Source organism: Anarrhichthys ocellatus, unplaced genomic scaffold, assembly GCF_004355925.1.
Source record: "Anarrhichthys ocellatus isolate YVR2014 unplaced genomic scaffold, GSC_Weel_1.0 scaffold74, whole genome shotgun sequence".
Classification (NCBI taxonomy): Eukaryota; Metazoa; Chordata; class Actinopteri; order Perciformes; family Anarhichadidae; genus Anarrhichthys; species Anarrhichthys ocellatus.
The window spans coordinates 710,496-734,709 of record NW_022280104.1 but is presented as its reverse complement, the minus strand read 5'-3'; the positions used below and the strand labels follow the sequence as shown (position 1 = coordinate 734,709).

The 24,214-nt window shown below is 42.2% G+C and overlaps 2 protein-coding genes across 10 annotated transcripts in view; both read right to left on the bottom strand.

Moving 5' to 3' along the window:
• Positions 1-15,320, bottom strand: part of ankib1b (ankyrin repeat and IBR domain containing 1b) — a 29,002-nt gene extending 13,682 nt beyond the window's left edge. Inside the window, exons 1-10 of one of the 4 annotated variants that reach the window (XM_031873730.1) lie at positions 14,901-15,320; positions 11,830-12,117; positions 10,528-10,828; positions 9,479-9,661; positions 8,651-8,768; positions 5,878-6,086; positions 2,701-2,789; positions 2,452-2,596; positions 1,913-2,079; positions 669-757 (exon numbers count right to left, since the gene is read on the bottom strand). In XM_031873730.1, the coding sequence (XP_031729590.1) occupies positions 669-757; positions 1,913-2,079; positions 2,452-2,596; positions 2,701-2,789; positions 5,878-6,086; positions 8,651-8,768; positions 9,479-9,661; positions 10,528-10,828; positions 11,830-12,017 (1,489 nt within the window). In that variant the 5' untranslated portion in view covers positions 12,018-12,117; positions 14,901-15,320. Of the gene's footprint in view, positions 1-668; positions 758-1,912; positions 2,080-2,451; positions 2,597-2,700; positions 2,790-5,877; positions 6,087-8,650; positions 8,769-9,478; positions 9,662-10,527; positions 10,829-11,829; positions 14,619-14,900 lie in introns of those variants that run through there. The other 3 variants (XM_031873731.1, XM_031873732.1, XM_031873729.1) reach the window with 3 other exon arrangements.
• Positions 15,321-16,023: 703 nt separating this feature from the next.
• Positions 16,024-21,273, bottom strand: eomesb (eomesodermin homolog b). 6 transcript variants are annotated; one of them, XM_031873746.1, is made up of 7 exons: positions 21,083-21,273; positions 19,159-19,826; positions 18,868-19,034; positions 18,495-18,616; positions 17,975-18,133; positions 17,589-17,650; positions 16,024-17,440 (listed from the first exon to the last, which is right to left on the bottom strand). In XM_031873746.1, the coding sequence occupies exons 2-7, from the start codon at positions 19,677-19,679 to the stop codon at positions 16,543-16,545; spliced, it is 1,929 nt and encodes a 642-aa protein (XP_031729606.1). In that variant the 5' UTR covers positions 19,680-19,826; positions 21,083-21,273; the 3' UTR covers positions 16,024-16,542. The 6 variants fall into 6 exon arrangements, with proteins under 6 accessions (XP_031729606.1, XP_031729608.1, XP_031729610.1 ...); XM_031873748.1 differs by having other exon boundaries at positions 16,024-17,377; XM_031873750.1 differs by having other exon boundaries at positions 16,024-17,329.
• Positions 21,274-24,214: the final 2,941 nt, after the last annotated feature.

Here is a 24,214-nt window from a genome sequence, read left to right as displayed (position 1 = left end):
TACTACCAAGCGACAGATCGCTTGGTAGTAACCCCCCCCCCCCACACACACACAAACAGAATAATTGGCTGTTATCAAAGCACCTCTGGTGTGCCGTTTGAAATGCCAAGATAAAACAGAATCTGGGGAAATCGAAGGGGAAAGATAGTTCCAAAGCTAAATAATTGCTTTTATCTGTAACCGTCGCATCAAGGAAGTGGCACTTTGGAGCGACTTGGGCCATCTTACATCATCTATTGGATATCCCACCGTCCAATTACTGCTTCAAAACATTGCATACCCTCAATGAGTGGGTTGTTCATTTTACTTAATAATTCATCATCAACATGGTGGATTTGAATTGGCTTAGTGATAAACTGTTTCTAATTACTGTGGTTGAGTTCCAGGCAATTTAGCTCCAAATCAATCACTTGACTGCGACCCAAAAAACCTGGGCAAGTAAAGGGACTGGCACTTTCCCACCAGGTAGCCTAACACCGGTGTAATAATGACCAAGTCAGTTGATGTTGGAACAGATAAAATAAATCTACATAGGCTCCTTAAAACCATTTGGCATCACGTCTGTTCAAACGGCACAAAAACCTTTTAAAGTTTCACGGCAGAGTGCTGTGCGGCTTATAAATCCAGCTGTATGTCTGAAACATAAGTAAATTGATGTCAATACTCACATTCCTCAGGTCTCATCTCAGTGACTTTCTGGAGCCACAACTTCCAGATCTCACAGTCACAGGGCTCATGGGCCTCGCCTTGACACTCCCTGGAATATAAATGCGCAGACAGTTGAAGGTGATGCAGACAGCTAAAGAGATCTATTGTAAGCACACATTCTGTCCCTGGACCACACATAAAAATGAAGACACACACACACGAACACACCAAACACACGCTGGTGTCTGAGACGCTGTCAAAACCTTCGACCACCATCAATTGGTCATATCTGCCTCACAGCTAAATGCCTTCCTCGTGTCAAGGGAACTATTAAAGTCGCACCTGTGTTACATCCAGCTCCAAATCAATCAAGTCAACTGCACTCCTGAGTAAACAAGACAGGTGAAGCTGACGGACACTTTCACACACCGGATAGCGAGGTGAAGTGGGTAGTGTTAGATGGGGTGGAGGTCATGTTATGATAATGATGTAATACAGAGGACAGAAGGTGGAGGACTACACGGCATCAGGGTTGCCAAGCTGACAAAGACAGGGTAGTTACAAATATATGTACACAAAAATTATATGTGGATACCCATGCAAACAAAACGCATCCAAACAGCATAGGTGTTGGAATTTGGCATTCAATGGCAAGGACCTGCATGTTCGCCATGTGCATATGGGCACAGAAAGTATTACAAATGATTCATTCACAGTTTACACATTTTGTTGTGAAAGACTTGAACCAGATTGAATTATTTTGTGTCCACACGAATACATATTCCACGATTGAAAAAAGGTTTTACATTTTAACAAAAGATGTGTTCATTCGTCACAAGTTAAAGGAGTAGTTCAGTATTTTGGGAAACGCACTTAAAAGGCATATTATCAATGTCAATCTCGTGTCTGTGCGTTAAGTACGAAGCTTGATTCGGGAGGACTTTAGCTTATCATAAAGACTGGTATTAAACAGATTACGTGTGGTACCTGGTTTTCGCCAGGAAATCTTTTTCCTCATACTCTGAGATATATCTTAAGCTCCTAACAGGCTGTCATACGCCTTTTACTCGGCTTATGGCTTCAATGTGGCCACTCTAAATGTCTATTGTGGTAAACTGCCTATCTGACTTCTAATGGATCAAAACATGTTATTTGCTTCACAAAAATCTCCATTAATGTCACATTAGAATGTCTTGCAATAACTATAATGCAAATAACTACAGAAATGTTTTCATTTTCATCAGGTGTGGTACCGATTACTGACCAGCAGAAGAGGTGGCCTTTGCCACAATCTACAGCTGGAGCCCGAAGGAGGGGAAAGCTAAGAGGGTCTGCGGAGGAGGTCCCAGGGCCCTGGGTGCTCAGTCTCACCGCCCTTTCACAGCCAGCCTCGGGACACCAGCGGATTGCTGGATTGTTCTCCACAAATGCCTGTCAACAGAAGGAACGGAGTCGATTAAAGGTATTTCAGTGACCGTATGACACTCATTTCTAGCACAACATTATCTGTTACAGGTTCTAAAGTGTCTGCCAGAGGAGATCAATGAAACAATCCTTTTCCACTTGGTGTTAATTTACAAAAGGTCTTTAAAATCTGAAAAAAACATGAATCACGCTGCTAAAAACATGTATACTCCCTACTCTCATTAATGTTTGCCCCTTTCTGACCTGCCGTGTCAGTCATCTGGGTTCTTTACATTGAAATTGAACTGCAGGAGTCATGTGCTTAACCCTGAGGGTGTTATCAATTCAACAGTACGTGTAATGTGTTTAGTGCACGTCTCTGTTGTTTCATCTTGTCACCTTGATGTCAAACAGGAGGTAGCGCCTATCCATCTCTCTGGACACCACACTCTCGATGACTTCCACAGGCACTAGCTGGTAGCAGTCAAAGGCCGGGCAGAAGATGTTGTGGGCTTCACCCTCTTGGATCTTTAGATTTAGAAACCTGAGGAAGCATATGTACATTGCAGACACAGCAATGAGGTTGACACTGAAAAACATAGTTGGCAAATTAGGTACATCCTGAGCCTAACCAAAAATATGACTTACCCTTCCCAGCATGCTCTGCAGAACTCATGGCCACAGGACACGTCAACGGGTTCCTCGAAGACGGAAATGGAAGACATGCAGATGCCACACTGTGATACAAAAGAAAGCTGTCTTAAGGCCGCGGTGCAATTAGTTTCAGTCTAGATTAAAAAGAGTAATTCTTAAAACTCTGTAGAGCAATTTCAAAAGGCCCTCCAGTACAATTCATGTTATTACATCACCCTTTGAATTCAAATGCACACGGCCTTTGAGTCAGTAACAGGTTTTTGCCTGAAATTCAACAACCTTGAGAATAGGCTGTCTGGACCATCTTCTCAAAAATGTGGCGTAATGTTAACATTCAATGTGTTGACAAGACCAGAAAACCCACCGCCGTAACCAGCTGATTTCATGCTTTAACCACACACAAGCGTAGTTCTTGCCCGAAATGCCCGCCCGGGCCTCGATGATGAGCTCTCATTAGCATGGGATTCGAGGATTACTGTTCTGTCATAAGACGCATTTTCTCACATCCACAGAAACTTGACGCGCACGCACGCACGCACGCACGCACGCACGCACGCACGCGCGCGCACACACACGCGCGCACACACGCGCACACGCGCGCACACACACACACACACACACACACACACACACACACACACACACACAGGCCTCGTTACAGTGAAAGACTGACCCGAACAAAAGGCATAAAGGAGGCAGTGTACTTCAACAATGCAAGTATTGATTTGTGAAAGAGCAGAATGTGATATAATCAACTGGAACCTTTTAAACGGGCCCTTGAGTAGACCCGGTCGATTGACACCGTGCAGTTCGAGGCACAAAGTCAACAAAAGATACCGTCAGCCAAACGCAACCTGTAATTTCTCATAAAGTAGTTGATGTAAATCAAGGCTGTCAGCTTCATCTACCATCTATCAACAGTTTATTTCTGAAACACTAATGAGCATTCATGCAAAAAAAAAAAAAGATTGTGTGATTTTCCCCACAGGTAGAAATGTTATTTCTAAAGCTTAAAAGTCCCTGGTCACCAATGACAGGTGTCAAAAACATCAGAAACACACAGGGGGTCATCAGCTTTCCATCATTATTGTGTATATAAATATACAAATACTTATGCGTACAGTTAAGTTCTAATGTATATGTACAACACAATTAACAGCATTCATTAATAACACATCACAACAAGCATGAATATTTTTTGCTCACATTTAATATGTTAAAAAGCTCATAATTTTCCACACTAAAATCTAAATATGCCCAATTTTTAAACCGTAAAATTACAGGAATAAACTGATAATTAACCGCAAATTTGAACACATGTCCTTAGGCCAAGGACGGCCTCTTTGCCTGCCACTGCTTGTTATCAAGCACACTTGATACCTTCATTGACAGTCTTCTATAGCGAGTGGTCGAGCCAGACAAATGGCCAACAGCATAAAGGACATCTCACATTACTTGTCATGATTTGAATCTCGACAACTGCTCACAAAGAAGACTGCTGAGGAAAATGTCAAGCATGTTTGATAACTATCAGGAAACCCCAGATTAGGAGGACGTGAGGGCAAATAAATGGGGGGGGGGGGACCCTCTTGCAGGAGTGGGTCAATAAGGCTCAATCATGTTCTTGTAGACGAGCAGTTTTAGTAGCACACATGAATGGCTACGACTCATTGGGGCTTTAGTTATTGCAAGCTCACCATATATTTGTTTTATCTTTGTTAAACTTGCAAAGTGCTTAAATTTGACTTTGCAGGCCGTGCTTGATCCCCGTTTATGTTAGGTGTAGAGTGAAGTCATTAAGCAGACAGCATGACAGTTCCACACAACATCTGGGGGTCTCTACAATTTGATTACGCATTCCCTCATGCTCGGCACAGAAGCAGATGGTCGCTGTGGAATACTCTTACCACCTATTTTTATTGGCCTATCGACAGTAGAATTTTATACACTAATAACATTATTTTAGAAAGTATTATAATATTCTCTCATGTTCAGAGCTCACACCATAATTAACAAACCCCTTTGTTCTCCGAGGAGTAGAGGAAGTGCTGCTTGTGTTTATGTTGGCGGGCGAGACCACCGGCGTGCATGCTAATGACTGCTTGCAATACAATGCTGGGAAATAAAGCAACATTATGCAGAAAGACAGGTGCGGCGTTGAAAATTTAAAGAATTCAGCAGAAACTCTTCAGGACACCGGAGGGACTCAATTTAAATAAACACTTGTGTAGAGTTTTCATGGGTACACTGCCAGTAACTACTAGTCTGTGGGCTTCCATGCTAGCTTTATCCTTTGCTGCTGTAGGAGCCTCCCCGGGGCAACTCGTCTTGTGGTTTAATGTTGTCTTATGGCTCTTCACTGAGAAGTACAGTTAAATGATAGAATTCACTAAAATGGTGTTCTCATTTACCACATCTCCAACTCCCATTTAAAGTTTTCTTTAAACTTTTTAGCTGCGACCAGCAGCTCTATAGCTCACTCTGTCGGTCGGTCCACAGTTTTCGCCCTGGGAGGCTGTCATACACCGTTTGTCATAGACTCTTTGTGAGATGCATCCTTGCCAAAGACTGTATATAAGGAGTGGACGTAGTCATCGTAACGTCAGCCATTGGTTTGTGGACTGCCGTTTTGAAGGCTTAAGTTCAGTCATTTTGCCATCGCAATCCTGGGTTACGGTCGCCGCCATGTTTTTTTTTTTTTTTTGCAACCGATAAACGGACGTTATCATATTTGGAATGCGGAGGAGTGACGTAGAGATGCCATAAACGGCTCTGGTAGCGGCATCGACCTGTCAATCACAGTAAGCCCGCCCTAAAGCATACTCTGCTTTAAAGGAGTATGCTTTAGGGCGGCCTGGGTGCGGGAGGAGTAGCCCTCTGCTGGTCAGTATAGAGAATGCAAGTTTTAAGACACTTGGCTGCACTCAGCAGAGTTCCTGTTTCAATGGTGTGGGTTAGCCCTGCCCTCTATACTTAAGCCACACCCTCTTTCATAACTCATGAACCCATTTCTTGTCGACACTTGTGGGAGGCATCACTGTTTTCAGCAGATTGATTGCAGCTATTGCAAATGCGTCCCTGTTAAGCTTACATTTATCAAAAGTGAAAAGGAGTTTGGTGACAACTGTCTAAATTATTTTTGGCGAACGGGAAGCTGCAGACATCTCTCACCTGAGAGGACTCCTCGTCGGCAGGCATGAGGCTGATTTGGTCTGGGGAAGTGATGGAGGAGCGGGTGTTGCGCGGCGTCCGGGGCGATGGCAAGGTGTCCCAGGCATTGTAACCACTTGGAGGCGGGTTAGGCATCTGTACCCCTGAGCGCTGGCAGCATTCCACCGCGTTGCTCATCCAGGCCTCTAGGAGCTTCTCTCTGTCCCAATCTGATGCAAAAAAACAAATAGACATAATTAAAGAGAGTGAAATGCTAATGCATGAAACCAAACAGAGAGGAATAGGGCCGAATCAAAGTAAATGAGAAACCAATTAGTTTAGCTGTAAGCACATCGCAGTGAGGCATAAATACATTTTTGGATGAAATTAAGCTGAGAGGGGAAAAAGGTAAATTAATACACACATGTAGTAAAAGGCCAGAAGTGAGTTGGCCATTGTAAAGAAATAAAAAGATTCTAACATGTTATTTTTAATGACAACATTGACTTTTTTGAACCATGTGATAGGCAAACAGACACGACCACGTCACACGAAGCAGCTCTAATCTAGAATCACTGAGTAAATCACAAGAGCAGAAAACAAAAGCCTTTGTCTTCAGGAATGTACGCATGGATACACATCAAGGGCAGCGTATGACATAATCCCCATTCAACCTGATAAAACAAGACATGTTCTCATTTCATCCGCACAAAATGTATCAACATAAAAACGTGTTGTGTTTTTTTTCTGTCTTCCCTCCTGTCTTATGTTTGTAAGAATTGGTAAGCGGAATGCTAAATCCACCAAAGCCCACACAAATTCCTCTCCAGTGGCCACACTACCACCTAAGCCTTTCCAACACAACAACATAGACCTGCTGCCATCTGGTTCTCTCTTTTAGAATAGCTGTTCTATCCCCCATTAGCACAAGTTGGAGAACTTTTCAGTATGAATATTGAATGACTTGTGGATTGTGCCTGAGTCCAAATTTTCTCTGCCAAAATAAATAAATAAATCCCCTTTTAACATCGGGAGCGTGACCCGGTCAACTGTGCAATTAGGCCTTTATCAGCCTGGAGACACGTTTCGCCACCTATCAAAGGCCTCAGACTCTAAATGGCCTCGTTAAGATAATGAATATTGCAACAATTTCCCCCATCTCCATTCAATTAAAACTCATCAATGAGTATGACTCGATCTTCCAGCCTATGGTCATTAAATGAAGTCTGAAATTAAAAGTCCTCATATTTAGTCTTAAGTATAAAAAAAATTTGCCGGGGAAATATGAATTGTCCAAAGCACAAACCGATCGACAGGCTGGCAGCTCAGCAGGAAACCACCGAGAACTGTGATATGAGAACTGAAAAAGACCAATATGGGAAAGTTTTACAAGTACTGATATAATAAGTCCAAAAGCTTCTTCTCCTTGAGATTAACAAAAACCCTGAAATGTTCCATCCCTATTAAACAGACAGACAGCAATCCCATGATAGAGGTGAATAAATATAGCCGTAATCTGGGGCTCACCCCTCTAATCTCCCAAAAATATGTCTAATATGTAGCACACAGCTCAACAGCCAGTCACTGAGCCAGCTGAATTAGAGAACAGGGTATTTTAAGACTGAATATCAACCCAAAACTGACACATCTTTCAAGTCCTCCACCAACATAATCTGAGCCAAGTTAAAGTAAGTAGGGTCGGCTTCTAATGAAATAACTTTGATCTAAACATTTAAAGCTCTTCATACACGTTATCTTAGCTGGTTAAAGACAAACTTGTGTTCTTGAAGTAAAGCATTCATATATATTATTGCTCTGCTTCACTCACATTTTACTTTTACTCTCATTAATTCACAAGCTCAATGTCAGCATGTCATTACCTATTTGTGAATATTAAGCAACCTATTTAGCATCTATTGAGACGTATAAGTAAACGAGAAAATTGCTAAAGAAGTATATATACTTGCACGGACGCATGTTGTAGCTCAAACAGGCAGCATTCCACTGCACGCAATTATTTCTAGTAAGCAAAGAGAGGAAGAAAACAAAGTCTTGAAGTAAACAAAAAGTGCAAATATGTGAGCTACGGCTCTTTCCCGTGGTATTGAAAAGCAATGTTTGCAGCAGCAATACAAGCAAAGACCTCCGTGTTATTATACGTATGAAACGCCTGAGTCTCTGCTGTGGACAATGTGCTTTATGGTAACTGTCAACTGTCTAAGTACCCTAGCTTTCAAATGTGCCGGTGTTTTCACATATTTGGAGGAAAGGACAAGCCCACTAAAATAGCATTCAGAGCATGTGACGATGGCACTCTCCACTGAGGGCAATACAAGTGGAATTCTTTTAGATAACAAAGGCTGTTCACATCTTGCCTCTTTCACTGCAAACGGAATCACTGGAGCGTAGCACGGAGTTTATATGAGATACAGCCCCTCTAATCCCAATACAAATAAAGTATAAGACACATTTACCCACAAATGTTTTCTTTACAAGTCAACAGCAAAATATGCTTTGTTTATGCTCTTTGTGGAAACAACAGGTCAGGAATTTTAATAGCATGTGTGTGTATTACCTTGAATTTTAATATTCAGGACCTTTTTTTTTCATTTTTGCCTTTATTAGATAGTGACAGTGTGGATGGGGAGACAGAGAAAAGAATATAACATGCAACAATGGTCCCTGGTCAGAATCAAACCTGGGATGTTTCAGATACACGGTATACTAGGCTACTAGGACACTGACAAGCAGACACTCTGCATGTGTGTGTGTGTGTGTGTGTGGTTGACAGTACCATGGGCGCGTAGCAGTGCCTCTGCAGTGAAGAGAGGGGCCTGCAGCATGTCGGCTGTCTCCACTATCAGCATGTCCTTCAGCCTCCGTAGATCCTGAGGCCGCAGGCCTTCGTACAGCTAGAGAGGAGGGCAAAGGACAGAGACAAGAAAGGAGGAAAGAAGGATGGTGACGAGAGATTAAAGGAAGGTATGGAGGGAAAAAAAAAGAAGGAGGCGGGTTGGCAGAGAAAAGTAATAAATAAAAGAGCAGAGGGAGCAACAGAGGGTGTGATCAGGGTGAGAGGGAGAGGAATCAGGGTGGAAGTAGAAGAAAAGATGGGGCGAAGGGAAGTAGAAGTATTTAAAAAAAATAAAAAGACAATTGCTGATGCCTGACTAAGCCAGTGAGCTAACAGAGTGATGCTGATGGGGAGTCACATGCCTTATGGCAGGCTGTTTTGTGTGACTAATTTGTGTGTGTGTGTGTGTGTTTGTGTCTAACCGAAGCATCTACGATGTGGGGGCCTGTGAAGCAGAACTTCAGCCAAAATGGACCATAGACAAATAGGATCCAAGAGGACACGACAGACCTACACACTCTATGACTGAAGAGCTTTCAGTTCTTACACCCCCTGAGTGGCTTTGGCAAGGTTAAGATATCCAGGGCATCTTACTCAAAAGAGTTTGATCTGAAACAGCACTAAAATGGACAAAAACGGGTGTCCGTCTTTGGATTTTTCAACAGTTTGGTCGGGGCTAAATAGGAGGTTGACGTTGGAAGTGACACCAGTTGAGGGTGACAAACCCAAAGCCGTGTACCCTCTGGCTCTTGGTGTGTTATTCTGTACCTCTCGTCGGTCAAGGGCTGCGTACTCCGCGTCTATACCCTCGGCCTCGGGGGCAAGAGAGAAGACCATCTGCGACTCCAGGCACAGGGCCAACTCCTTGTGGTGCTGCTTCTCTGCACAGTCACATGGAGTCTCGTGGTCTTCGTTCTCAGCAAACAGGTCTGCTTCTCTCTGCACCAGAAACTGAACAAGAGGAAAATGTAGCTTTAAATAACGCGGCACACACTAATATACACGAGGGGCTTAATGGCTTGTGTAGTTTGATACACCTTACATGACAGAAACAGTGGAGTGGTGCCAGTAACTCTGTGGTGGTGGTGGTTGATGGAAAAGCTACACAATTATGGCAAAAATTGCCAATTCCACTTATCTTTATCTGTACTGTGATCATGATTATTACTTACAATTTTTCAGTTTCAGGACCTATTGTGGATTGCACCAATGGTTGAGTGACTTGTTTCATGCATTATAAATGTGTAATTTCAGCTTCCCAAACATTGGTTCAATTCGTTCTTTTCCACTTTGCTTTTTACAAATTACAAAGTTCTCTGTAGGTGTCTCTCTTTCTATCACACCAGACCTGCATGTATCCCAACTTAAATATTTGATTTTGCAAGTGGTGCAAATTACATTTTGCTATCTATGCCACCGTACGGTTTTCAGGGTGAAAAAAAAAAAAACATGAACAGTGCAAGATGACAATTATGAATCATGGGAACAAAATCAGTTTCAAAACTAGGTCTTCGAGAGACATACAGCGATAGCTTGATTCATAAATGTGACTTTTGTACGTGATGCATCCTGCAGTTTGATCAATCTTAACAGAACAGATGTGAGCAACACACCACACACCAGCCACTATTCTACAATTATTCATAGTACAAAATTGAATCATTTGTGTTCAAAATGAGGGTTACTCTGGCCCCTTTTATCTTCATTCCACTCAAATTGCTCCCTGTCTTAGTGAGTCTCTTCCGTTTCCATCTGTAGTGCCTTTGACCTATACCTAAAGTGATTCTCCATTAGCCCGTACTGTAACGTGTCCACACCTCAACACACGTCTTCGTGCCTGAGGCAGCAGCGTAGTGCAGGCAGGTGTTTTTCTTGTTGTCGGTGGCATTGATGTCAGCGCTCTCATACTCTCCCTGGTCCAGCTTCGCTCCGGTCCAGGCCAGGATGATCTGTAGGGATTCGGCCCGACGCTGTCTGTCTTCGTATGGCCGCGAGAGCCGAGGCTGCAGGGCCCCCTCTGAGGTCAGGATCTGGGGCCCCATGCAGAGAAGGTGCAGCGATGTCTCATTGTGCACATTACGCTTGTTAGGATTCCCATCCTTGCTGAAGAGGAAGGACCTAAAAGAATAAGACGGACACAGGAAAAAACAGTTGATTTCAAACGTTTGCTTATTGGCCCAGAAATGGCTTTGCCTGCTAATATCTGGGGCAAACTAGCATATTTTTGTTGACTTTTTATTTCTGCTTTGGTCAACAAAGTAACCTTCTAGGGTGTATAATTATTGGCCTATCTTGTTTTGTTTTTGTAAGCCTATTTGTAGCCCCCTAGCAGGTTCTTTTTGGCAACACAGCAAATAACACGAAAGCCATTTTATCCTCTGACAAACCCCAAAAAATGCGGAAATAACAAATATCGCATACTTCTGTTATGCTTTATTGATTATAGATTAGTGTAACTCAATATTCTACAGCATTTTAAGTAGTATACGTCACAAATATTTGAAATAAAATCTAGAAAATGACACAGTAGAGATGCATGTGGAGATACAAATTGCAGGTAAATTATTTGTCTCCGATTACCGGTGCTTCATCCGTCTGTCAAGTCTAATATTTTGCTTCCACTTAACCTGCTTTTCAAAACCTAGTGTCTTTAAAGTAAAGACAAACACATGCAAGGTTGGTAGCTTGTGCGGTGGGAAGCTCTTGGAGCCCCGTCCTGTTCCATCCCAGCATGTTGCATTCCTGAGAGCTGCTAACAGATGGCTATGTGGAGAGACAGATGGGACAGAGACGTATAGAGACAAAACATGCAAAAAATGTATCTTACGACGCAGCAGTACAGCAATAGAAGCGACCAGCTGATCAGCAACAGAGAGCTAAAAAAATAAGATAAGTAAACCGGTGCTACATAAGAAATAAAAATAATAATGTATTGAATAAATAAACTGCAGCATATGAAAAATCTAGAGCACAACAAATTAGTCCCTCGTCTCTCAACCCTTAGATATCCATTTTCCCTCCACTAACCGCAGCCGGTCCAAAAATATGCAACTGTGAATGTCTACGTTATGTCTGTTTGCTTGCTCGTTGGTCTGATTTTAACTGGACCATATCCTGACCTGAGTAGGCGGGCCATGGCGTGCCGGGAAGCATAGTGCAGTGGAGTGTTATGCTGGTAGGACTCTCCGTATGTAGAGTTGGGATCCAACGCCTCCTTGAACTGCGGGTTGCTCTCGTACAGTTGGCAGGCCAGCACCTCGTCCCCATTGATGAGAGCCTTGCGGAACTTGGTCGCCGTGTTCCCCATCTCTCTCTCTCTCTCCTACTGTAGGCTCAAGCTGACTGATGCAGCTGCTGATGGGTGTCCTCAACCTGTTCAAGTCCAGTAGGCCAGCATACCGAATGTCCTTCAGAAAAGAAGAAAAGCAGGAGTTTAGTTTCTTAGTGGCTGTGTCCGAGTCAAATAAGGCCTTCTTAACTTAAAAAAAAAAAAAAAAAAAAAAAAGGGTGAGTATTAATCACTTCCACTGCCTCTGAATCACAAGGACAAGAGTCGCATCTCCAAGGTTGCTCAGGCTGCTCTGCCACAAGCCCCTATGTCAGCATCGCAGCACAGCACAGTAAACAACCTTCGCTGTGTTTCTCTTTTTATTTAAATAACTAAACATAGGGCCAACAAAGCTCACACGGAGACTTCCTCTGGCATCACCGGGAGCTTCCGCCTCTCCGTGCCAACGCTGCCCATCCCACTGGGGCCGGGAGTCGCTGTGAAACGAGGTATCCTCCACTGAAGAGCAACACGCAGCGAGTCAGCATTTCGCTCCCACCAGAGCACCATATGGTCATGGCTGTTTGTTCAGTGTGACGCTTTCATGTGTTCTTTGGTGAGCTGCAGCGCAAATCAACACAACACATGATCTCCTTCAGCATAATATAGCTTGTGGAACTAAAATGAATTCTCAGGGCCATGAAAATCCTTCTGCACAGTCAATGGCTTAGTGGAGGCAACTTGTGTACACAATAGAAGGAAAACACGCTTCCTGAAAAGCTCAAGAATACATACCATATGCTTAACTCGCCATAAATTGGCAACAACAACAAAGGAAGTGGTAAACTTATTTTGACATTCCATTTGCAGGACAATTGATTATTTTTTTCGCAGCTTGTGCAAACAGAGTCCAGACTGTGGATGAACCTGACTCCCTGGTGTAATCTTTACACAATATCAGCTTAAACTACAAAAGTGTACTACTGTGTATTTGTCATAGATAGGAACGGAAGAGGAGCGAGTTCCAGGTCTTTTTTGTTACCGTTTTGGCAGGAAGAAGTTATTCTCACTGTAATTTGGGGCATTTTCAAAGTCAAATTTAAACATTTCTAAAGTAAAAAGCAACGGTATACATTCAGTTGCCAGTTTATTAGATACACCTGGCTAAAACTAATGTCGTCTAATACAACAGTCCTGCAGTAAATCCCACCACCATGAAGGTTATGATGTTCAGTTTTTGTTCAAACTGATTTAGAGAAGTTTATTCAATGTAATTTTTGGAAGATGTTGTCTGTGTCACTGTGAAAGTGTACCTTTATTATACAAAGAGAGGTGTTGCTGTTATGTTTCCTACCATCACTGATATAAGTGGGGTGGACAAAATAAAAGACCCATTAGTATACTGAAGGTAGGATGTATTGCAGTCGTTGTACCTAATAAACTGACGACTTAGTAAATTAATCTGGTAAAGTTATGTGGTGCTCACATGTTACATCAAAGTTTAGTTTATGTCATGTAATGTTTTTAAACTTTCTAGTCAGACTGGTGAGAGAACGCCTCGATGAAAGCATCCATTGAGGTAAATGGACCAGAGTTGACTCCTGACCTCTGTAAGACTCGGAGTGAGTTTACATGCATGATTGATCATTTGTTCTTTATGCAGACAACCTAAATAACTACATACTGAATACTTATTGAAATGTGTTAATCCATTGCCATGTCTAGGATATGACATCATCTCCAGCCATCCTTTAAATAGGACCCGTACATTCGAAAAACATTAATACAGCAAAGAAATATTTCACCCTTAAAAAGGACCATTTGTACGTAGCTGCGGCCGAAGTGTTTTAAAATCGTAATATTTTGGCAAATGTGTGTTTGGAAAGTACAACAGCATACGACTGGATAAACGAGACTTGGGTAGTAATGCACAAGTTATATGGGAGTTTGTAAACGGATGTTTTGACATAGTTTTGGCCTCTGTTAACTTCAATTCGTTAAGGATTGACTCCGTTTTCAGATCCTCCGTTCCTCGTGGAGTCACGTGAGAAAACCACAAAGTTTTCTTCAAGAATTCAAGATTAATTGATACAACTTTACTCTGTTAAATGGCCATTATAAATGGTGAAATGCTGCTTTAACTGCTTACTAAAACGTTAGCAAATGGCACATCACTCAAACAAGGGAGCCAGATGGCACGAGTTAACTTGCATCACTACATCTGTGACAAACTCGAGCCATGTGAGGACAGGCACCATCATCACCACAAAGTCAGAGGTCGAGACGAACAGAGCATGTCTCACCTTGGTGAACACTTGATCTTTGAACAGTTATATAACCCCGTAGCTGATAACACACATTACACGATAAGGACACTTAACGTATCTGACAACTGTTAACGACACTCCTCCATGACAACATCAACAGACATCTAAATATGATCATCTAGCAGTAGCAGCTAAGCATATATCGATGTTAACAGTTTGCCTGCGTAGCTTTCCACTTGTCAGTGAAGTCCTTCATGCAGGCCTTTCCCCATGTTGTCTGGTGTTTACCATTTTCGCTAGCTCAGACCGACGGCAGAGTGTTGTGTTGTGTTAACGAACAGTCCGTTTTAACTCGTTGTTACATTTCAGGTTAATGAAAACATTCACCTGCCAACCGACCTTAGATAGCGTTAGCTGCGAATCACTCCGTTTGTTGAAAGGGGTCCGTTATAATCACAATACACGGCATACCTCACCATTGTTAGCTGGATGTTGTTCAAAAACATACAAAACACATCATGACGCTAGTATCTGCGTTGGCTAACGTCAGTGCACGCGCTAGCGGACCAGCTAGCATGCTAGCCCAACTTAGCTAGCACAGTTAACTTACTAATAAACTCATAGTAAACAACGAGAAACAAGTATTCGGACTTACACATATGGTACATGTCGCCGTTGTAGACCTGATCTTGTGAATCAACTGTCACTCGCTAGCGACAAACAGGGGGCGTTCTTGTTAGCGAGGCAATCCATAAACAATGTGTTCCCAAAAGCAATGATGTTCCTGTAAACTCTCCGTTGACTCTCTCTGCTGCTGGCTGCTACACGGGTTGCCAGGTTGCAGCTCAAACCCCATAATCAGGCGGAGGAAAGAAATGGCTCGTTTTCCACAGAGACTAACGATGAAGAACACACTCACACACTGACGCTACTCGTGGAGGTTTGCAACCTGCATCACATTAGGTTGCAAACGTCGCAGTATGTCATTGGCATGCAATGATCAACTAAGTGCATGAATTTTTGTTTTGTTATTTTCGACGCCCGCTTCGTATCCGTTGTCGACTATGTTTTTGCAAAGGCTCAGCATGTGTGCTGCATATGGCAATGTGACGTACATACCAGCCTGTCCTATTAAAATATGTAACCAATTCACAGGTCCCCACTGACAGAGAATCACAAACAAAGTGATCAAACTTCAAATAGTTTTCGGATGTAGACTGTTGTGGTCCAACTATTGGATCAAATGGTGTGATAGTTGAATTTTACGTCAGATGCACTCAGTGTCCATCTCAACCTGTACACACAGTCTGTGATTTGAACTCAACAGGCTGCTGTAGTGATTGAGTTTGTAGCTGTTAGTACAATAAAATGCCACTAGAGTGCGACAGAGTCTAAGGAAACAAATAGTGCTTTTGGTTGGGCTTGAAGTTGCGCTTGTTATCCTTTGATCGGTCCTGTCTTGATATGACTTGAATCAGTTTTGATTTTGTATTTGTTGTATATTTAAAAAAAAGTGGATCAGCTGAATGTAAGTGGCTTTACCCTCATCCACACCCGTATGCATGCGCTGGTTCTTAATGTGCAATGAATCAATTAAAATATATTTACGGCATCAAACATGACCATGTGAGGAGTTACAGACAATCTTTAACTGGTGAATTTATATATCAAACATATGCTTGTATTACATATACCCATTAGTCCATCATATGTAACGTATATTGTATGTAAACAGGGACATGGGTATCTTAACTTGAAATAAAAAATCAGATACTCAATACAACACATACGCCTTTTATTATCAAATATCTGAACATTGCAATGAAGGTATATACAGCATATCATCATCACACATATGAGTGCACACATTTCATATCAACAGGCCTTCAATAAATAATCTGTAAACATAACCTCACTGTAAAGGCAGATACAGTCATGTATGCACAAGAACACACAGAGAACACTGTTTGTTTTAATGGGGTAACTTAACAAATGCGTTTGCACTTTCAAAACTTCAAATACAGAGTTACATAGGTGGTGAAAAAAATATATAGTGACTCAGGATACTGATGCTTATTCTTCCACATGCCCCTTGACTTTTGATGTCATCATTGTTTTATTATTTGTGTCCTTGATATTTCCTTTGTCACCACAAAAGGGGAAAAACATATGATCACTACATTTATCACCAGCAAGAAAAATTCTGGTTGTGCACATAATCAAAAATATAAGTACAATGTTAGTTCTGATTCATGGTGGCAAATGAAGAGCAAACTAAATGAGAGATGGCAAACCATTCAAGGGTTTGTGTAAAAGGAAAAGTAAGCTGCCATGCCTTTGGCTGAGGGGGCTTCTTTGCTATAGGAGCTACCGTTGATGGCAACAGAGGCCAAGTCCTCACACTTGATGTCAGAGGGCGAGTCCTCTGTGCTGGGACCATTGAGTGACAAACGCCTTCGTTTGCAGGCCGTGGAATAAGAATCAGCCTTGTCTAAGGACAGAGCTGATGACTGTGTGTCCGTCCAGGAGGAGATCAGGCTCCCACTGCCGTTCACCTCCTCTTCAATCTGTGGTTTAACTTTGTTTGAGTCTTCTGGGAAACCAGTGGTGGGACTGGGCCTGGGAGACCAAGGCAGGCTGGGAGAGACCTTTCTCTGGTATGCCGCTCTGGACCCCCACCCTGCAGACATGGTGGTGAAAGGAGAGTCTGGATAGTAGCTGAGAGCGTGGGACGTTTGCATGGACAGGGATTTGATGCCATAGGGAAGCAGGGAGCTTGAGTATTCTCCCTCATAGGGTGTCAGATCGAGTTTGTTGCTGGTGCTAGTGCCGTTTCCCCCTTGCTGCATGGAGGTGACAAACCACCTCTGCGAAGTTCCGTCTTCTGTCTGAGGCGAGAGAAGGCTGTTGGTCTGTGGCACTGCTCTCTCGCTGTTATAGAAGCGATTCTGGGGAAGGTTGTTAACGAATTGGTCCTGGAAGAGGGGCTGCATGGTGTAGCGGGCCCCGGGGACAATCTGGTGGGCACGGGGAGAGTCGGTCGGAGATGGTGTTAGGCGGTCATTTTCTTGGGCTGTGTACATCCTGGAAAATACATGTACGTATGAACTTGAGGTCAAGGGATGGCAGTGTCTGGGTGAAAAGAATCGTGGTGTGAAAACCTCTTTAAAAATTAGTTGACACGAAACAGGAGATCTAAAGTTGTTAAATAAAAAAAACATTTACAAAACAGTACGACAGTTGATGCAATCAAACATATATTTTGATGTATTCCTGCAGTGTTGTAAAAATGTGATATTTATTCTCAGTTTGTAGTTGGTGAGAAATGAAATAAAATACTCACGAGTCATAATTATCTCTGAATCCTTTGGCAAAGGGGTTGTGATCAATTTTCAGCTGTGTAATCTGAAACAAATCAAAATGGATATATGCTTTATATTGATATGAGAGGATAAAGCAAGAACAAGCATCATGCAGTTACATGCCTATTAACCATATACATATGCAAGTAAATAGCAGATAGCTGATTAACATTAGAATTAGAAACATACATCCATTGAATGAGTTTCAATTACTAATTGATCAAAACAGGATGTAATTCTTCCTTTTTTATTCTTTTATTCTCATAAAGCAGAGATAGTCTGAGTAGCTTATATATTGGTTACCGTCTATAGCTCAAAAACACATTGTGTCACAGAAGAGAAGCAGAGAGGAAAGTCCCATGCTTACATCGGTGTTCTGGTAGGCAGTCACAGCTATAAACTGGTTCTCTGGAAAGGTGAAGCTCTGCGTCTTAATGTCAGTGCTAATGTCCTCCACCCCATCCTCCGTCACCTCCACGATGTGCAGCCTGGGCTGGTACTTATGCAGCGACTGCATGACAATCATCTGCATAATCAACATGGTCAAATCCGTCAAATCATCCGATCATTTAAAAACAATATTTTCTAAACATGCCCAATTTGTGCAAATACGTCGTTTTTTTAGCAAGTGGTTTGGTCTAATTAAGGAAATTAATTTACTTCCAAGCAATAAAACATTTATAAAACAGTTTTTGGGATTTACGTCAAACGATTAATGGTGCGTTTTAATCTATAGTATTTCCGCCTTATTTAGGGTTTATATTTAACTGTATATTTCAATGCAACAAAAATATATGTTGACATTGTAATACAAGTTATTAAAAATCTTCGGTGAGGGTTTAAGGCGTTAATTTAGGGTTATCTATTTATTTATTAGTTTGGCATACCTGTGAAGTATTGTGATTGATCCCTTTGTTGTTCGTGAGTTTCAGTTTGCTGAAGGAGATCTCTTGTCTCATCCAGTGGGCCCCCGTGTTTGGAGACTCTGGGTGGATGTAGACTTTGTTCCCTGGAATAAAAAAAAAGATTCCAACATCAAACTCCAGCAGACAACAGCAGTACACGAGCTGTATACGTATACGAGCCTTATTTGTATTGCATTTGTTTATTTTTGCAAATAAAAAAATCTTATAATTTCAGTTATTTCATTATATCGTTATGTTTTTTTAAATTATTATTCAGAGGTTAGGGTTAGCGCTTCAATTTAAATCTCAATTCAACATTGAACAAAATAAAATGTTAGTACAGTCAAATATTGACCTGTTTCAGTACCTTGGCCACTGTTGTCCGCCTTGCCACATGTGACCCACTTGCCACCTTGAAACCTCCAGTGGTTCGGATCCGCCAGCACCACCTCCACGAACACGTTGTAATGCGCTGTCAGGTTGAGGCCAGCTATGTTAAAACTGAGGAACGGGAACATCCGTCTGAAAGCACCAAACAAAATCTAATAAATGATAATGGAATAAAAACAAGGTCTTATTACAGAACAATGGCAGCAAATTACATGTAAAGTGACACCCTCTTTATCCTCTCATCCTGCCATCTCACCTGCCCTGCTTGGTGATTATCATCTCGGTCTGGTGCCGGTGGAACTTGAGCCACAGCGGCCGGTTGCAGAGGTACACCTGGGCCCTCATCCCCGGGCCGGCGATGGTTATGTTGCTGAGCGCCGACCCCGAGCTGCTGTAGGGCGGGTAGATGCAGCCGGGGCTCTGCCCGAGCTGGTAAGCCGGGCTGAAGTGACTGCGTCCGGCAGCGGTGGGGGGAAACCCCGCAGGAGGCAACACGGAGCCCAGGTGGAGAGATGAGGGGTACCTGCCAGCGCTGGACGCGGCGTAAACCGTACCACTGGGCGTATAGGGGATAAAAGAGCAGGAATTCGGTGTTTCTGGGCTTTGTTTAGAACCCGTTGGATGGATGTAGTAGGACCGGTCAGTCCCCATCCCGTGCTCCGTGTACCTGCTGCCAGCAGTCGGATCGTCCCCATCCACAGCCGGAGATTTGCGCCTGTCCTCCGCTGCTTCCTTCGTAGAAGTGAAGGTGCTGCTCTCCCCTTCACCGCCGAGCATGTCTGCTACTCTTGTCTAGTCACAAATGTCGATTGCTTTCTTTGATCTCAGTCGAGACTGCTCTTTTCCAGGGGTCTTCTTCTACTTCAGGAATCACTTAAACGGGTGTTATGCCTTCTGAGAAAAACTTCGACTGAAGTCTGAAATCTAGAGACAGAAACAGATTAGGATTAAGAGGGGCCCCGGCTATAGGCAACATCCGCAGTTCACCATTTATTTTTTAAAAGGCCAAAGTGCCAAATTGCGCGTAGGAGAACGGGCCTTCAGTGAGATGGTGGGGGAAAGTGACCTTTTCACATCAAAGCAAAGCAAATGACCGTGGGCGTATCAGGGTGTGGCTGTGAAGTCAATCAAAACTTGGACTGTTGAATTTCATTAAAAGTCAGTGACTTTACAGTAACTTAAAAACAGTTCATATTTGCCATAGCCTAGGTGTTCCCCTCACTGTCTCTTTGAATGATTTTCTCTGTTTGAAAAAAAAAGGACAATTATTCTATTTAACACTCAGTGTATTAAAATAAGGCACCATCCTATTTTGTTTTTCCAAATTCACAAGGAAAGCTAAAAACGTGAACCATAACCAATGTGTAGCCGTAATACAACTGACCCTATCAAAAATAAATTAGGTGAAGTGGTGACTTTGAGTTTATTGGGATAGCTTAATATTGTAGGGGAATCGCCTCGAGGTACGGGCTAATTTCTTGTAAATCACATGACAAACTTTAAGTAGCCAAAACAGATTTTTTTTGAGGGGTGGGGGTGGCTTTGTGGTGTAGGCTAAAACTGAAGTGAAAGCACACCCACGATTCTTGAAATCAGTGTGAAAAAATACTGTACGAAATTCGTGAAAATAAATTGTGCTATAATTTGCTTATCTTATTTTATAACAAGGCTTTTACAACATAATACACTTATCTTTACAAACATTTCTTTGCGAAAAAATATAAAAAGATATACTATTTTTTTATTAGACAGAATGCTGTTAATCCTATATTATTATTCAGAGTTGATGAATTTGCATTCGTTCAATTCTGATGCGACTCTGTATCCCAACGGGATACCCGACGTGAAAAAGGGAAATAGGCAATTATTTTTCCGTTTGAAGAAACCTGTGATGTTACTTGGATCAGACAGCAACAAACAAATGTAAACCATCCCGTCCAAGGGGGGGGGAAACAATAAAGAAATATAAATAAATCTGTGTACAGACAAAATGATTTAATTGTTAATAATTCCAATGGCTAAATTGCAGTTGTATTTTGGGGCGAGTAATGTTTTAATTACAGTGCTGAATGAAACAAATGTTTCACCAGGCAGTGTCCAAATAAAACCACAAGCATTCAAATGTCTATGTGCCTATCCCATGTAAAAATAATATGTATACAAAATATATATAAACTTACCAAGCGATTGTCCCTCCTGTTTCCGTTTGATAATCAAGTTCAAGACACCAGAGTAATTTCAGCTAAATCAAAACTACAGTGCGCAAAATGACCTGCGAAGCTGAGCCCATACCAGTATAGGACATCATGTTGTGTTTGGGGTTGAGGAGGGAGTAAAAAGGTAAAGCCTGAGCCATGTGGAGGAGGACTGATCAGAGCGTAGAGGCGCTGCTCTCTCTGTGTGGCCATGACGCACAGATAGCAGCCTATTATCGATTCTCCTCCAATCTCCAGGGGAGGGGCATCACAGCCAAGGTGTATAAGAGCAAGGCTGCTCCTCGATCCATCCATGAATTGCTTCCATCTCATCATCCTCACAAAGAAATCACCAGAATAAGAGTCCCATCAGTGTGTCATGGGGGTCGATAGTGCAGCATTTATGGTGGCCATATATTGTGCTTTCTTTGTCATTATAACACAGATTTTTACAAAGATGAAAACCATCTTATTTCAAAGATATTAATGTTCAGATTTGTGAAAGGTGGTGTTGCAGATTTAAAGTTGGCCACAACTTTTCAAAACTTTCAGCACATTTACAAAATTTGCCTAAAAAATGAAAGCAGCCATTGTAATACTTTACCTGCAATAACATGTTGTATAAAATGTGTCAGACTGTGAAATGAGAAACTTGGAAAGTAAATGTGCCTCACTGACAATAAGACACAAATGTAATAAATATAATAAACACAATTCTTTAATTTTCGCATCAATAACTGCACAAATGGAACCTGCCAAGATTGAAACTCAGCTATATCTTTGTGGTTCAAGACTAGTACAGATGTGCAAATCAATAGCATCCCCCATATCAGTGCTAACAGGGCTGAATAGTAAGGACCCCAAAACAGAAGAGCAGCCAAGGCATGAAGGAACTGATATAAGAGAGTTACACTGCATGTGATTTTTTCCATAACTAGGCTGGAAAGATCAAACACTATACGAAGAAACACATTTGTGCTACAGTGACACGGACATAGAGAAAGTAAACACATTTTTACTTTAGATATCTATATGAGTACATGAACAAGGATCTCTGGAAAACCTACAGTTTCATTTCTGGGGATCTCCCCGATAAAAGGGTTGATGACTAACATCGCCCATTTGTCGCCCCAATATACATATAGGTGTGTCACAAAGAATTCACAGATCATTTGGGCTCGTGAAGGAGCTCATATCAGACTGTTTTCTCCTTGAGTCTTCCTACTTCTACAGTTCAAAGGAAGACGAATTCAGACTTTAAATGCCTTGCTGTGTTAATGGGGCACCATTAACAGCTTTAAAGACCGTCTCTTCTCTCAAGACCAGACGATGCTCAGCTGCTGCTGCTGCATGCTTAGAGAGAAACGTTTACATGATAAAGACAGTGAGAGGATTAATGATGCAGGTCGCCACCCCTGAAATAAAGACAAATACACTATTTGAGTAAACTGTTTGCACAGCAAACAGTCTAAAGCTAATACACCTCCTCGGATTGCACCGATAAACTGATTGAGTTGTTTGATTATTTCAGGAAGTCATGAATATAGAGTAAGAGATCACAGATCTCGGAGTGCACATGCGGTTTCAGTGGTCTTAAATTTACTTTGACCTGGAAGTATTTCTCCCTGCTGGCCATTTTTTTCCCCTTTGTCAACTGCATTACTTTTTTGTGTCGTCATTAGCGAGTCTAGGTAAATGTATATATCGTTAAATGTAATCTCTCAAGTGTCAATTTGTATTTGATTAAAATCCAAGCACATCATACTCTGTCTATCCCTTCTAACTTTCTCTTTCTTTATTTAGGAAACTACCCATTTGACACACAAACACATACGGCCATGTGCATTGATGGTAAAACCAATGAGTCAGAAGTGAGAATGTGTTGAGTGTTGCAAAGTTGCTATTGCAGTTTCTATTTCAGCATCTGTTTATCCCAGTGGTGCAGGGGTTCACACACTCACCAGCATTACTCATGTAAATATTTGTAATTCACCCTCCTTCAGAAATATCTTGAAGTCCTCCCTCCACTCAAACATGTCTTTTGCTTATTGTTACTTCACTTGGATGTTTCGGCTTCACCGTGCAAAATTATGTATGTGCAGTTTGACACTAGTGTGCTGTTTTGACTGTTGAAGTGGGAAATACCCTGTTCTCACCTTAAATATTCTCTATTTGATATTCTGAACATTAATATAGCAGAAAACAATTATTTGCTATGTAAAGACATAGTGGAGTAATGTCTACCTGAGCAGAGAATGAAGTCACTCTCCCTCTGCATGTTGTTATCCAAGCTTCTCTGTGCTTTGTTTACATAGCGGGCCGGCGTGTGCCTTTAAGTGCAATTTAATGCATGTTAGCATGCCCCACTGGCTAGTTCATGGCAGCCGCTGTGCAGTGCGCTAATATGGTGGTTACGGCTGATAACTGCACTGTTAGCACCGTTAGCTGCGAGCAGCCGGCTCAACCTTTGCTACATTGAGAGCCGTTGAGAGGCTATAGATACGCTCTCAATTTTACATTTAGCAACTTTTAAATCTGAATTTAACGTAGGTATGAGGAAGAATGATATTGTGACACCACAAGTTGCGAGACAATCACGGTCTGATATGCAACTTTACAAATGTGATGTGGCAACTGGAAACCACCAGTGCACACACACTGTGAGTGGTATTTTTAGTCAAGTAGGAGACGTCTTGTGTCAGGCAGTTTAAACAATATATAGATCAATTCCTGATTTTTTAAATGGGTAATACATTTTGATTTATTTTGTGGAAGAAAAAAAATATCGGACACAATTTATTATTGAAACTAGGGCATGTTTTAAAATCCTTTGGGCAGGCTGTCTGTATCATTGCCTCACTCTTCTCTCTGTCACACTCGATGAGCAGCTTCCCCTAGCTGTGCCTGCTTTTTGACACGTCTAAAGGGCTGTTTCTGACATCTTGCCATCCTGCCGGCCACCCCTCCTGCAGTGTTCATGCCAGGCGGGAGGAAAAAGCTGGTGACCTGGCCATCGCCGCTCTGCCCTAGGCCACTTCCACCCTGCTGGGAGCAGAAGGTCTGTTGGTCTGAAGCCATGCCAGGAACTCTGCCCCGCCGCAGCTTGTGATGTCACGA